A 15,805-nucleotide genomic window follows, 5' to 3' on the forward strand; every position below is an offset into this window, starting at 1 on the left:
TTTTTCATTAGAGGACAGAAAAAGTAGAGAAGACGCGCTCACACTATGGCCTAGGACTGGGCGGTTAATCGAGTTTTACGGTTTCTCAAGAAGTTTTATGAAATCGATTAATATTTTGACATATCGAATATCTCGAGTTTAGGCTGTAAATGCGTAAGATTTCGCCACTCTGATTTCCCTTCTGTGCTGTGGAGCGGTCCACCCCGCCTCCTCCTTGCGTGTGTTTCCCCCCAACAGAGCTGGCTCCCCTCCCCCTGCTCCTCCTCCTCCCCCTCCCCTTGCGTGTAGCGGTGTGTGTTTGTGTTGATAAACTCTTTCAACATGGCGGCGCCCACAGAAGCCGAAACGGCAGAATTTGTTTCAAAGAAAAGGACGAACGGCTCAATAATATGGCGTTATTTCGGATTTAGAGCTTCTGATGAGGAGCATCTCTATAAGAGGCTTTGTCCATTGGTCTGTCCGTCCGTGACGCTTTTTGTCAGACATCTTTGTCCCATACAACCAGAGTGGGGTAAACCGGCTGTGCTAATACAGCCGTGATGCATTTCCCAATCATTGGAAACCGCTTCGAAATGATAATAAACAACTAAAGTATGATTTAAGTGTTTCTAGAAAGTTGCCGCTGTTTTTATAAGTGCATACTGTGACACTAATAAGCGTTTATTACTGCCGTTTTCTGTTTATCACCGCTGCATACTGACGAGGCACCCCTCGCTTCACAAATAGTGCCGTCTAGGAACAAAGACCGGTTTATTTTCGTTCCACCTGGAAGCGGTCCGGAGCAACGGGCCTGACTCCTGTCTGACTCTAGTCTAGCCTTTGATCTCACATGGTTTAAGCATTTTGATGCTTTGTTATATATTTATTTGTGTACATATTATCTTCCTTAAAATAACAAACAGAACAAAAAATGACATTGTAATTTCAACATTGAACATCTTTTGGCTTGATAGCCACCGAGCTTTTTAAAAAAAAAAAAAAAAAATTGCATGGATTTTTTTTTTTTCGGAGGGGGGGGGGGGTCGACCTGTTTGCACTTAAATAAAAAGAAAAACATTCGCTGAATTTCGTGGGTTTTTTTTCCCTTGCATAGATATCGAGATATATATCGTATATCGAGATATAGCAGACACTAATCGAGATTATTGTTTTTCTCAATATCGCCCAGCCCTACTATCGCCTAATGATTCTCACAGTTCTTAACTGGGTGCTGAATCCCACAAACACCATAAATGAATGAATGAAGGATGCGAAGGACAGCACTCTTCAGCTCAAGCAGGTGTCTGCCCGACACGTTTGTGGGTGAATAAAGACAGAAAAAATCTGAAGAGTGCTTTCATTCACTTCCTTCATTCACTGGAAGAGAGTGCCAGATCGCATTCATGGCCCAGCTTCAATTATCCCCTATGGTGCGAGGCTAGACCAAACCGCCAGGCAAAAACAAACACTGTGGCTTGGTCTGCTTCAGGGGTATTCAAGTAAAAATCCCATAGGGCCAGTTTTTCAAATTACCTCCAGTGAAGGGGCCAATCATAGTATTTGTACAGGAAGGTGCTACATCCTGTTGGGCATTGCTGCCTGTCGCACCTCCTCCGGTGCCCATGGGTCAGCTGCAGGGTCATCAGTGGGGAACCACCGTTTCATCAACGTTTCACCCCTTTAATCCCGAAACGTCTACGGTGGCGGGGCAGTGACAGGGACGTCTCCCTGTCACCCCCTGCAGCTGATAGATGTTATCCCTGTGGCTGTTTTCTGGGGGTTAGTTGTTATTCCCCCAGCTCCTGTCCTTCCTCCGCAGTCAGAGCCAAAAGCTACCTTTTTCTGCCTCCTCTGCCAGCTCCTTTGTTGCCTTCTTTAGCCTTCCTCCAGTGACTCCCACATCCTTCAGAAGACGTATGGTCGACAGCCCCATAAATCCCCGGCATCCAACTTCAACTGAATATATGGAAGTCTTCCAGCCCGCCTCCCGGCACTCCGCAGCCAGTTCGGTGTACTTGGCCTCAATCCCTTCCTCCAATGGTACAGTGAGCTCAATGAGAGCTACCACTCTTGCCTTTGCAGACCAAGCCACTATGTCTGGCCGGAGAGATGTGGTGGTGATCTCTGTGGGAAAGTGAAGCTTTCTATCCAAGTCAACCTTCATGCTCCACTCCTGGCCGGGAGTGAAGGGCCTTGTTTCTTTTTGCCTGATGCTTCATATTCCTCCTTCCACAATAAAGATGGTAGAGTCCTCAGCAGGCGATGGTATTCTGCTACCCTGTCTGCACTCCTCCAGCACCTCGGCTAGCATTCTCAGGACCTGGTCATGACGCCATCTGTAGCGGCCCTGAGAGAGCGCGATTATGCAGCCTGACAGGATGTGCTGGAGGCTTGCGCTGGGAGCACTGCAGAGTGCACAACATTCCTCCTTTCCAAACCACTGGCTGAGGTTCCGAGGACAGGGAAGCGTGTCATACGTTGAGCGGATAAGGAAGCTGCGTCTTGCCTGTGGGATCTTCCATATGTCTGACCAACTGATGTTTCTGTTTGAGATTCCCTCCCAGGTTGTCCAGCTTCCTTGCCGACCCTGAGACACGGCCTTGATCTTGTAGCGGTCTTTCTCCATCCTTGTCACCTCCGCCACCGCCATCTCCTTCCTTTCCTTGCGGTGGGCCTTGGACCAGAAGCGTGGTGCATCTCCCCATCCTAGGCCTGCTCTTCCTACCTGGACTCTTCCCACGATTTCCTTGTGTTGCAGCCGACTGACTGCTTGGTCGACCTCTGTCTGGGCATTTCACTTGGGGCCAGTTAGGACCCTGGCATTGGCTTTCCTCACTGACTTGTCTGTGGACTCCCGAAGCTCAAGCACCAACCTGGTCTTTTCTTGCCTGTACCCCAGCTGCAGAGATTTCAATGGTAGCTGGAGCATGTTTCTCCCGAACAGGCCAGTGTCAGAGAGGCACCGTGGCAGTCCCAACCACTTTCGGATGAATGAGTTGGCTTTCCCATCCATCTTACTCACGGTCGATGAGGGGATCTCGCTCATTTTCAGGGGCCACATTACTCTCTGGTAGAGAGTGAATTGGTAGCACCAGACCTTCCCCGGGAGTTGGCTTTGGTCGATCCTCGCCAGGCCATCTGAGAGCTGCTTCATGACAGCTTTCCCCATCTGCTTATCGGAAAGCTCAGCAGTGTACTGCCTCCCCAGGCTTTTGATGGGTGGCTCTGCGAGTAGTGGGATATTTTCTCCTCCGATGACAAAGGTGGTGTTGTCGTTCCTGACTCCTCTCCTGAGTGACAGGCTACGGGACTTGGAGGGCTTGATCTTCATTCTTGCCCATGACATCAGCTCATCAATCCTCTTCAGAAGCCTTGATGTACATGGCGCTGTCTGAAGAAGGGTGGTGACGTCGTCCATGTAGCTCCTTAGCGGGGGAAGCTTCTGGCCAGTTGGCAGTTTGATTCCTCCTGCCATTTGCCTAGCACCGATGAGAATGATCTCAAATGCTGCGACAAAGAGTATCAGAGAAATGGCACACCCCATCGCTATTCCGACTTCAAGCCGCTGCCACCCCGTGGTGAAGTCTTGGGTAGAGAAGCACATCTGCAGGTTGTTAAAATAGCATGCTATCATGTTCCTAATGCAAGTGGGCATGTGGAAGAACTCCATGGCGTAAGTGATCAGCTGGTGTGGGACTGATCCATATGCGTTCGCCAGGTCAAGCCAGATGACGTGCAGATCTGTCTTGTCCCGCTTAGCTCTCTGGATCTGATCCCAGATCATTGTGGAGTGCTCAACACATCCTGGGAAACCTGGCACTCCTGCCTTCTGGCAGTTGGTGTCAATGTAGTTGTTTTGAAGCCAGATGACGTGCAGATCTGTCTTGTCCCGCTTAGCTCTCTGGATCTGATCCCAGATCATTGTGGAGTGCTCAACAAATCCTGGGAAACCTGGCACTCCTGCCTTCTGGCAGTTGGTGTCAATGTAGTTGTTTTGGAGCAGGTAGTTGGTCATCCTTCTGGCTAGCACTGAGAAGAAGATCTTTCCTTCTACGTTGAGGAGAGCGATGTTACGGAATTGGCCATTCTCTGTAGAGTTTCCTTCCTTTGGGATGAACACTTCTACCGCTCTTTGCCACTCAGATGGAATGAGTTGTTTTTTCCAAATGGTTCTCATTAGGTACCATAGCAGCTCCAGTGCCTTGGGGCAGTGCTTGTAGAGCTTGTAGGGGACTCCGTTGGGGCCTGGTGCGGAGGAGGACCTTGCCTTCTCCACAACTTGCCTGACCTCGCTGAGCTTGGGAGGCATGATGTTGAATTCAGCTGTTGGTTGTGCAGGTCGCGGTACGTATCCTGGTGTTCCTAAGGGGATGCTCCTTTGTGGATCACTGTACTGCTTTCTGACATGCTGTTCCAACTGCTCCCTGGTGGTGTCGAGCTTGCCAGTCTTCTTCTCCTCCAGCAGCTGCCTGGCATGCTTGAAGGGGTCCTTGAAGAAGCAGTCTCGCTCTTTTTGCTTCCGTTTGCTGCGTTTCCGGATGCGCTCAGCTCTGTGTAGCATGGCTAGTCTCTTCCTGACCTCATCCCACAAGGCTTTCAAGCCTTCCTTCTCTGCCTGTGTTGCCTTTCTCCAGTTCTTGCGGAGTTGCCGTCGCCTTTGAACCAGTTGGAGGATTTCCTTTTCTCTCCTTCCCTTCTCCCTTTGGATGGTCTTCTGTCTGGGCACCAAACTCACCAAACCTGTCCTTGCAGGTCTGGTATATGATGTCCCCAATCAGATTGAGCTTGGCCTCTGCCCCTCCATGCAGTGACTCCTCAAGGATATTGATCAAGTGTGTGTCCAGTGTACACCATGCCTCTGCTTCACTAGACTTTGGCCACTTGATCTTGCTCCTTCTGGCGGCTGTCTTGGTCTCTGTGTTTGGCTCTGCCCTGTCTGGCGTGGGGAGGACTGGGTCTTCGTGCTCGTGTTGGGGCTCGTTCTCCGTCAGTGGACCATCCTCCTCTGCTACCCTCACGCCGTCAGCAACATTGGGTCCATTGGCTCTGTGGTTTTTGCCCTAGCTTTTGGTCCCTCTTGTCTCACCTGCTGTTGCAGTGCAAGGTTGCAAGGTTCTTGCTTTCCCCTGGTGGATCCGTACGCACCTAAACGGGGTCACTTTCTCCCATCCACATGCACACTTTCGGAGGATCTTCTCATTTCCTGGCGTTCTGTTTTTTTCGTAATACTTTTCCATTGCCGTGGTCATCATTTTATCCGTCCTGTTGGGCCCATCTTCCATCCCGCCTCTCGGAGGGCCCTCGGGTTGTTGCTTTCTTTGGTTCTTTGTAGTTAGAGTTGGGTGTCTCTCTATTGAGAGACCAGTGGGTTGGGTAACTAGCCGCCCACGCCCAGTGCGGTCTTTCCCTGCTGTCATCCAGTCTCTCCTGGACGTCCTCCAGTCTTCCCTGGACTCCAACTGCCCTATTCACAGTAGTCACTGGGTTTGCCAGAACTTCAGGATTTGTACAGGAAGGTGTTACATCCTGCTGGGCATTGCTGCCTGTCACACCTCCTCCGGTGCCCATGGGTCAGCTGCAGGGTCATCAGTCGGGAACCACCGTTTCATCAACGTTTCATCCCGAAACGTCTACGGTGGCGGGGCAGTGACAGGGACGTCTCCCTGTCACCCCCTGCAGCTGATAGATGTGATAGATGAGATAAAATACACTCTATGTAGAGTATAACTGCGAGCAGCACAGTGTCCGAGGTTAAGGTGCAAAACAAGTGGATAGCTTTCCCGACAGAACAGATATTCGCTTCTCTATTTCTTAGTAGCCTTAGGATGGTCTGTTTATGACCCTGTTTTAGATAAGATTTCACTCTCATGTGAATGCATAGTAAAGATATCCCCAACCTGAAGTGTTAGTGATCGCAAATTATGCACAGCTACAGAGTGCAAATTATGCACACTTTTTTTTTTTCTGACCTTATGAAAGGCCAGAACCTTTCCATCTAAGGGCCGCATCTGAACCCAGGGCCAGTGTTGCCAGATTGGCATTGGCATTGGCACCAGGAACCCCGGGCCTCACCACCCCCAGCCAATGGCTTTCGATCACCAAATATCTCACTGGGGCTAGACCCCCCGTACAATGGCTTGAACAGCCGGTGGCCGCTGGCACAACGTGTCGCTCAGAGTCTTGCCATAGCCGTTCATCAGGACCATGGCTGAACGGATGGCCAAGATAATGGAGCCACAGGAATCATAAATCTTGTAGCCAAGTCTCACGCCAAGTAGGTAATCCTGCATTGCTCCAGGGCCTGTAACCAATACCCTGTACATAAATCACTGTATGTCACTTTGAATAAAAGCATCAGTTAAGGGTAATGTAATGAATACCATATCACAGAATTGCCCTTTGTTGAATAAGTCTGTATAAGACACCATATTGTGCCATGGACCATGCCATGTGAAAACCCTGAGTGATTGGGTCTTGCAATACGTCAAAAAAGCATTTCTAACAGACACATACATGCAAACAATGCACGCGTACTTGTGTTCACATTGCATAAAACGCTGTCTGCAGCCATTGGTCTAAGAAACAATAACACTCACTGAAATGGGCTATGATTTAACATGATGTCATGTGTCACACAATACACTTGCCCACTCCTATCCGTATTTTATTTTTATTTTTGCATGACCTCATATTACGTGTTATTGAAGGGAGGATCTGTGTTCTCTCTGTCCCTGGGGGAACATCTCGTGTACTAAAAACTGTGGCCCTTCACCTTGCCAGGACTCGACTGGCATTCGCTCTGTGGACGCAGGACGCATGGCCCACCCCACTCTGCTCCTACTGCTGTTGCTCAGCCCGTGGTGTCTCAGTGCATCACTACAGAGCTGTCGCCTGCTGGGCCAGCCAGCTCTGCCTGTCTTTGCCTCTGAAGGTGACATCGATATCGGGGCAGTGTTGTCTTTACACCGAAAAGCTGTGGTGAAAGCTCCTAGTTTTACAACAGAGCCAGAGCCTGCTTCATGTATCCGGTTTGTACCGTGTGACACTCTATTGTTTGTTTTACTTGAATATATGATGATGACTGTAATGAGTTTTATGTTAGACTGATAACATTTTATGACAACAATGATGAGGTTCATGAATTGATTTAAATCATTTCATTTGTTGCTAAAGGTAAGTGACTGAAAATGCAAAATTGGTGGCTTTATAAACAAAAATACTGTATTGCTTATATGTGGGAATTGGGGCATTATGGCATACACTGAGAAATATTAATACCACAGTGTATGTAAGTAGGTACAACTGTTTACCACTTGGCTTGTAGTACTGTACTTGCTGTGGAAGATCAGTATATGCATACAGTATGCAATGGGTATGTCTGAACATTGTGTCTGAACATTGTGCTGTCCTTGTAGAGTCTTGCAAGTCTTGTGACATTATCTCTGTGATGAATATTTTTTACAGAGTTAATATGGGTGAGTTTCGAACTGCACAGACCATCATTTTTGCGGTAGAGGAAATCAACAACAACACTAACCTCCTACCTGGCGTGAGACTTGGCTACAAGATTTATGATTCCTGTGGCTCCATTATCTTGGCCATCCGTTCAGCCATGGCCCTGATGAACGGCTATGGGGAGACTCTGAGCGACACGTCATGCCAGCGGCCACCGGCTGTTAAAGCCATCGTAGGGGGATCTAGCTCCACTGCCAGCATTGGCATCGCCTCTGCAGTGGGACTTTTCCACATCTCCATGGTGAGACGATACAGAAATGAGGAGAATTTTTTTTACATTTAGTACATGTGTCTTAACATGCTCAGTGGACAGTAGGGGCTACCGATACAATTATGCCTCTTTTCCACTGCCAGTTTTCTGGTAGGCCTACAGCTCAACACAGTGTGACTGGGCGGCCATTTTTTGCTTTACGATTGCACTGTGTCATGCCTATTCGAAAAACAAAAAGTGGCGGCCGACTCGCGCTGTGCCGAGCTGTAGGCCTACCAGAAAAACAGCAGTGGAGAACAGACATTACAGTACACAGTACAATATGAAGATGTACAGTATATGAATGTTGTAGTGTAAACTCACAAAGTTGCTTTTTGTTTCTGTTTAATTTCATCTTTAGATCAGTCATGGCGCCACATGCGCCTGTCTCAGCGACACAGACAGATTTCCCAGCTTTTTCCGAACTATCCCTAGCGACTACTACCAGAGCAGAGCCCTGGCACAGCTGGTCAAGCACTTTGGCTGGACGTGGGTCGGAGCTGTTCGAAGTAGGAATGATTACGGGAATAACGGAATAGCTACATTTGTGGAAACTGCTGAGGAACTTGGTGTTTGCATTGAGTATTCCGAGGCCTACCTCCGAACAGATCCCAAAAAGGAGCTCCAAAGAATTGTTGAAGTGATTAAGGGGGCCACTTCCAGAGTAATAGTTGCATTCCTAGGACAGGCGGACCTGATCCCTCTTTTGAACGAGCTGGCACTGCATAACATGTCAGGGCTCCAGTTTGTGGGAAGCGAATCATGGATCACTTCCAAAGGCCTTTTCAACACAAATACCTATAGTTTGGTAACAGGAGCCGTAGGGTTCACAATGCAAGATGTGGTTCTAGAAGGGTTGCAGGAGTTTTTGTTGAACGTGCATCCCTCTAAAGCGCCACAAAATCTGTTTCTCAGAGAGTTTTGGGAGACAGCATTTGAGTGCTCATTTGACAACAACCACATGACTGGTTCACAGTGCACAGGGTCAGAGAGCTTGCAGACTCTGCAGAGTCAGTATACTGATATGGCTCAGATGCGGATCTCTAATAAAATGTACACCGCTGTATATGCTGTTGCCCACTCTCTTCATAAACTATTGATGGATCACAATGAAACTGAACTCAATGTGTTAGTTCCTTCAAAGGTACTTATAAATGGAAATTCATGCTGAAACATACATACATGCAAAATATAATCTCTCAACAAAGCTCACAATGTCTCCATTTAACCCCACAGGTGCTTGAGTATTTGAAGAAGGTGAATTTCACCTCCACAACTGGGGAGCAGATATTTTTTGACTCCAGGGGAGACCCTGCTGCTCGGTATGAGCTGGTCAATTGGCAGCCTGATGACGATGGAACTCTGCAGTTTAAATATGTTGGAGTCTATGACACATCTGCACCCTCAGAACAGCGCTTTGTTTTGAACCAAGGAGGCCTGACGTGGGCCGGTGGCCAGTCACAGGTACAAGAAATGAAGTGCAACACTCTCCTTATACTGATTTAAACCAAATCTGTGTAATCTGATACTTGACTGAATTTATATTTTACTCAACAACTGATTGTGATTAATCAATTTCATCTCTCTAAATATCAAAAGGTGCCCGTGTCTGTGTGCAGTGAGAGCTGTCCCCCAGGGACCAGGAAAGCCCAACAGAAAGGAAAGTCCATATGCTGCTATGACTGCATACCGTGTGGAGAGGGAGAGATAAGCAATATAACCGGTAGAGCACCCACCAAATATAACAACTACACTGTAAAAAAAGAACTGTTGTTTTTACGGTAAATTGCCGGCAGCAGTGCTAAAAAATTATGACATTTTTACGGTGAAATAATAGTAGTAGTAGATATCAAAACTATACCGTTAAATTACGGTAAAAGTTTCCCCTCATGTACGGCAAAAAAATTTATTTACATTTTAAAACGCTGCGATTTTAGCAGTATTTTAGAGTTTAAAAAGTATTGTATTTTTGGGGGGGGGGGGGGGTATGGGGCTAAGTGAATGTGTGGGTGTGAGTGTGTGTGTCTGCGTGAGGGGGGCTAAGGTGAGTGAAGGTGTGTCTGTGTGTGTGTGTGTGTGTGTGTGGGGGGATTGGACAGATTATATTCAGGTGAGTCCAATTATAGAGTTACAATCAGACAACTGATTGCACTGATTATACTCAGGTGAGTCCAATTATAGAGTTGCAATCACAGACAACTGATTGGACTGATTCTACTCACTGGAGTCCAATAAACATCAACCTAATTAGATACCTAAATAAATGCCCAATTGCCAGATTGTCTAGTGCTGGCAGGTGGACCAGTCTAGTATCATCAATGAAGGGTATGCAAATGCATTCCTTATTAAAAAAGGCCTGAAAATAACCTTAAGGAAAATGAAGGCCACAGCTAGCGAGGCAAGCAAGCTAAGAAACAAGCTAGTTAGCAAGCCATACAGCCACCTTTATAACGTGACCTGCTAGCCTGGCCGGCCAGGCCAGGCCAGGTGAGGGCAGGCCGGCCGGCCGGCGTTACAGCCAGTCAGCCAGCTAGCTAGCTAGCAACCAGTGAGCAGTACAATGCAACAGTCCCGGTTAAAATACATGTTCAAGTGAACCATGTGACCCGAGTGATGAGGCATTTGGCAGGTGCAGGCAGTAAGTTAATCATTGCATGACAGCCCTTAGCACTCAGGTGAGGTCAGGAATTGATTGACAGATTGATTTGAATGGGGTAGAATGACAGTTTCAAATAGACTGGGCTGCTTCTAAGAAACTGAATCAAGGGATTAATAATAATAATAATAATAATAATAATACATCAAATTTGTATAGCGCTTTTCTAAATACCCAAAGACGCTTTACAGAACATGTAACATAAAACAAAAACATGAACAGACATTCAAAGACATACAGAGACTAAAACACAACACAACGGCAATGGAAAGTTCTTTTTTGTCCATAAATCATGACGGTATGGAGCGTTCACAGTAGTGGATAAATATGGAAGCCCACAGCGGGGGCGGCGATGAAAAGGCCATGGCAGGATACGAAAATCCAGAGCCTCCCGTCGTGGGGGCGAGCTCGGCTGAAGGAGGCAGCCAAACAAGCCGGTGAAGTTCTATGGATGGAGGAGCCGCAGAGACGCCGGCAGAGGGGGGCATCCGAGCTCGCCATGTCACCAACAACGAGCAAGACGCGGGCATGGACGCCGCGAGGAAGCCGAGGATGGACGACGAAGGCAGTGCAGGTTGTGGTAGTTGGAGAAGTCTGCAGCCAGGAAACGGCACATGGTGTAGAGTGGTCGGAGAAACCAGCAGCCACGCTGGATCCACAGCAGTCCGGACTTCCTGGAGACAGTGTTGGAGCAGGCGTCGGATGCAGCAATCGAGAACAGCAGGTTTTGTGCAGCCACAGCAGCGGGCCAACGCACGTGTAGCTGTAACACCGTTAAAGTTTGCCAACAGCCAGGCATCGGTGACAGGTTCTTCCAAAAAGGGTGAAAATAGTCCGAAAGTTTTGTGTGTATTTTTTGAGTTAGTGAATGATTAGGAGTGGAAGAGAACGAGCAGCGGCAGCCAAAACGCGCCAGCGTCCACTCGCCCTCATTCCGGAAACGGTACCTATTGAGATTACTGTCACAGGTAGACTTTTTCAAATTATGCTAGCCTATAGGTATATTTTACACATTAAATAAGGCTAAACTGTAGGCTGTTACCGGAGAAATATATAAGTTACAGTGAATTACTGCAAAAAGTGCAAACTGTTGCCATTTGCAGTCCTTAACTGTTGCACAGTTGACTGTTGACTGTTGTCAAATCTATAAAGTGGAGGCACCTGGAGCCAAGCAGACAGGCAATCTGTTTTATGTGGAGTAATTAATATTTAATTCATTATAACCTTCATTGCTTTCTGTTGGGTAGGAGGAATGTAAAAAAGGATATTCTGAATTTTGAAGAGGTTTACTGTGTCAATTTGCCTCTCGATCGAAAACTCTGATGGCAAAGCCTCAAAGTCCAATCAGGGAAAAAATTTGAGATGTCCGATATTGGCTTTTTTGCCGCTATCCGATATGCCGATATTGTCCAACTCTCAATTTTCGATTCCGATATCGGCCGATACCGATGCCGATGCCGATATATGTGGGTTATTTTTCCTCATAACAAATTTTAGGTAACATTTAAGGCTGTAACGATACACCCAACCCACGATTCGGTTTGTATCACGATATATGACCTACGGTTCGATACGCCCCACGATTTTTTTTATTTTTTATTTAAGGAAAAAAAAAGAAAATAAATTTTATATATATATATATATATATATATATATATATATATAGGCCTATATATGCTTTCTTTTTGCATTTAGGCTACCTGCCTACATTAATTTTGGAGGTGTACTAAATGATTTTGCAGATATAGGCCTACCACTGCAACCTGTTCCCCAGGTGTTGACATCAAAGCACAACACAGAGAAATAAGGGATATTAGTTCACCAACGAAAAATAGGCTTATTATTAATAGGCTTAGATCATATCATGCTGAGATGCTGACCGTGTGTGAGAGAGACAGAGACGGAGAGAGAAGGGTCAGGGTTCCAGTAGGTAGCCTATAAGAACTGTCTCACATTATCAAACATTATCCAATTAATATCCAAACATTAACTGAAAACAACACTGATCATATTTCGTCAGGAAACATGTTGTATTATGTTACTTACAGAAATGCAACACTTGATTTTGATGTTTAATATTTTTGTAACTTTTTTGATGGTGCGGCAGCGCGCCACGCTTAGTCTAAACAAAACTCGAAATGTACCTCAGTTATGTTCTCATCTCACTTTGCAACACGCACGTTGTCCTTTGTTTGGTTTTGTGATTTGACATTTTGTCAAGAGCGGGAATGGATGCAGAGGCTGAAATAGAGCATGTTTTCGCTAGGCAGGCGGTCAATGCGGCAATGCTGCCTAATATCCACATCGACCTTAACGTTCGCCCGACTTCAGACACTTCCCTTATTAGAGTGTAGCGTGGTTTGAGAATTTAGGCAGGCGGAGCATCTCTCTCGCTCTCTTTCTCTCTCTCCGCTCAACGTCAGTCCCCACTCAACATGCATCGGCGCATGCATGAATCAAAAAATATTCACACGTTTGATAAAGCCTTCATAGTCAGTTGTTCATTTCATGCTTTACCTTCCGACGTTTGCCCAAGTTTTTCGTCTCGCGGAGGTTTCTCAGGCAATTGATAACAACAAATGCACGTGCTGGTTGGACGTAACATTTTATAAGAGAGGGGTGAATGGAAGTGTTACTCGCACATGTCAGTGCGCCCCTTTTCTACTCGTCTTTTTTAAGCGCATATGCAAACATTTGTATCCTGCTGTTTTCTAGACTGAGGGGTAGCCTACATTTTAATGGTTCTCGCGCCAAATGCGCACGTTAAGTATGCAGAGCCCTTAACAACTTTGAAAGGGCGCATCGCGATTCTGCGAGGGAGGTTCGCGATAAGGGTTCGTGGGTCTGCGTACCGCGATCCCTCGGTTCGATGCAATATCGTTACAGCCTTAGTAACATTACAAATCTGCTGTTGTGGAACAAAATATGCTTACGTTTATTGTAATGCCCCACTAGATGCATTCTCGAATGCAACAAACCTTTCCAAATATTAACATTGTCTGTGCAAAATAGAAAAATAATTAAGGAGAAAAGTGCACAGTAATTCAAGCATTGTTATATCGGTTTTGATAGGTCAAAAATCCGATACCGATATTGACCGATATTACATTTTATGCTATTATCGGGCCGATAATATCTGTGGGCCGATATTATCGGACATCTCTAGAAAAAATGATTACGGTGGAGAATTTTGTGCAGGATGAACTAGAACACATGCAGAGGGTTGTAGTCTAGTAGCAAATAGTGTGTTGACATCAAACTCTGCCTGTTACAACAAGTGGTTTGACAAGTTACTCCTGGAACAAGTCCAATCACAAGAGATCTATTGGACAAAAAGAGGACTCAAAGAGCCTAACACGATCAGAAAGAGCATCTACTTTTTGTAGTATACACAATGTGAAGAAAAGCAGAACAGAGTTCTTTGTCTGTTGGTTCACAATTTGGTTCACTTACAGAGGATTGAGTTTGGTTCACTTATAGGGGACTCAACAAAAATGGCTGAAGCATGGTTTTCATAACTCTCTAGGGAGTTAAACATTAACTCTCTAGCTCTCTTAGCTCAACCACTCTGATCCAAAGGAGTCAAATAACGCTGTGTAATCTTGCTGCAACTCCTGATGTTAAGATTTTGGCTGAACACCAGTCCAACTCTGATCAATCTAACTCTGACAAATTTGCTGTGTACATGAGACACCAGTGAAAAATAAAGTCATGTACCGTTTCTTGACTACTTCATCTTCACTTAACGGTATTTTCCAATATTTTCTTTTCAGTGAACAGTTCAGTATTTTCTACATATGACACCAGTGAAAAATAAAGTTGTGTACCGTTTCTTGACTACTTCATCTTCACTGAACGGTATTTTCCAATATTTTCGTTTACAGAGAAGGAGTCCAGTATTTTCTACATATGACACATGTCAAAAATAAAGTAATGTAGCGCTTTTTGACTTAATAGTAGCTTGCCGTATTTAGTGCAGAGATGAACTGTTTTACATTTTACGGTCACTGACTATTGCAATTTGACAGTTTTTTGCCGTAATTTCAACGGGCATTTTTTACAGTGTATATGGGATATACAGAAATACCGGACATATACAAAAATAAACTTTTCTCTTTTTTTCCAGATTCCAATGACTGCATTCCCTGTGCTCCAGAGTACTGGTCAATTGAGAGTAAGGATAAGTGTGTGTTGAAATATATTGAATACCTGTCTTATTCTGAGATCATGGGAATTGTGCTGGTATTTTTCTCATTGTTTGGTACGACAGTCACTATTTTGGTGGCAGCCGTGTTTTTCACACACAAAGACACACCCATAGTGAAAGCTAACAACTCAGAACTGAGCTTCCTACTGCTCTTCTCCCTGACTCTCTGCTTCCTCTGTTCTCTTACTTTCATTGGTCGGCCCTCTGAGTGGTCCTGCATGTTGCGTCACACAGCGTTTGGGATCACCTTTGTTCTCTGCATCTCCTGTGTTCTGGGGAAAACGATAGTGGTGTTAATGGCCTTCAGAGCCACTCTTCCAGGCAGTAATGTCATGAAGTGGTTTGGGCCTCTGCAGCAGAGACTCAGCGTTCTTGGCTTCACTCTCATACAAGTCCTCATATGTGTGCTCTGGTTGACTATATCACCTCCTTTCCCTTACAGAAACATGCACCTTTACATTGATAAGATCATTCTAGAATGTGATGTGGGTTCAGCCATAGGATTCTGGGCCATATTGGGTTATATTGGACTACTTGCTCTGTTGTGTTTCATCCTGGCTTTTCTGGCTCGCAAACTACCAGATAACTTCAATGAGGCCAAATTCATCACATTCAGTATGCTGATATTCAGTGCTGTCTGGATCACTTTTATTCCAGCTTATGTCAGCTCTCCTGGAAAATTTACTGTGGCTGTTGAGATATTTGCCATTTTGGCCTCTAGTTTTGGATTACTTCTGTGTATTTTCACACCAAAATGTTACGTTATTCTAATAAAGCCTGAACAAAACACAAAGAAACACATGATGGGAAAGACTGCACCAGGCTCCATATAGGAGCCAAGGAAGAATATGTTCAGCACCCACATATGCTTCATTATTATGAAGAATTACCATAACCTACATCCTACATATACTGTACTTTTTAAAGCAACAATACACATCACTCTGTACATTGACCCCAAATATGTACCCATTAAATCTTAAATAAGCCCTACTTTGTCAAAGCACTTGAAGTCTGATCACTCACATCACAATAGTATTCCACAGTAGGTTCCTCAGAGGGCCCTGACCCACTAGCTTTGCTCTCCGCAGGCCCCTCTCCAGACTGTGGTGTCCTCCAGGTCAGACCCAGACACACAGGACAGCCCCTCACCACATCTGTCTCATGCATGCTCTGGATATGCATCGTCTACTACAAA

General features: G+C 45.8%; 1 protein-coding gene across 1 annotated transcript; it reads left to right on the plus strand.

Moving 5' to 3' along the window:
* Positions 1-6,795: 6,795 nt before the first annotated feature.
* LOC134454338 (extracellular calcium-sensing receptor-like) lies at positions 6,796-15,648 on the plus strand. The gene is made up of 6 exons (XM_063205293.1): positions 6,796-7,007; positions 7,444-7,735; positions 8,106-8,888; positions 8,981-9,208; positions 9,344-9,467; positions 14,527-15,648. Exons 1-6 carry the CDS (start codon positions 6,796-6,798, stop codon positions 15,438-15,440), a joined length of 2,553 nt encoding a protein of 850 aa, XP_063061363.1. The 3' UTR covers positions 15,441-15,648.
* The last annotated feature ends 157 nt before the right edge of the window (positions 15,649-15,805 follow it).

This window comes from Engraulis encrasicolus, chromosome 8 (assembly GCF_034702125.1).
Source record: "Engraulis encrasicolus isolate BLACKSEA-1 chromosome 8, IST_EnEncr_1.0, whole genome shotgun sequence".
Lineage (NCBI taxonomy): Eukaryota > Metazoa > Chordata > Actinopteri > Clupeiformes > Engraulidae > Engraulis > Engraulis encrasicolus.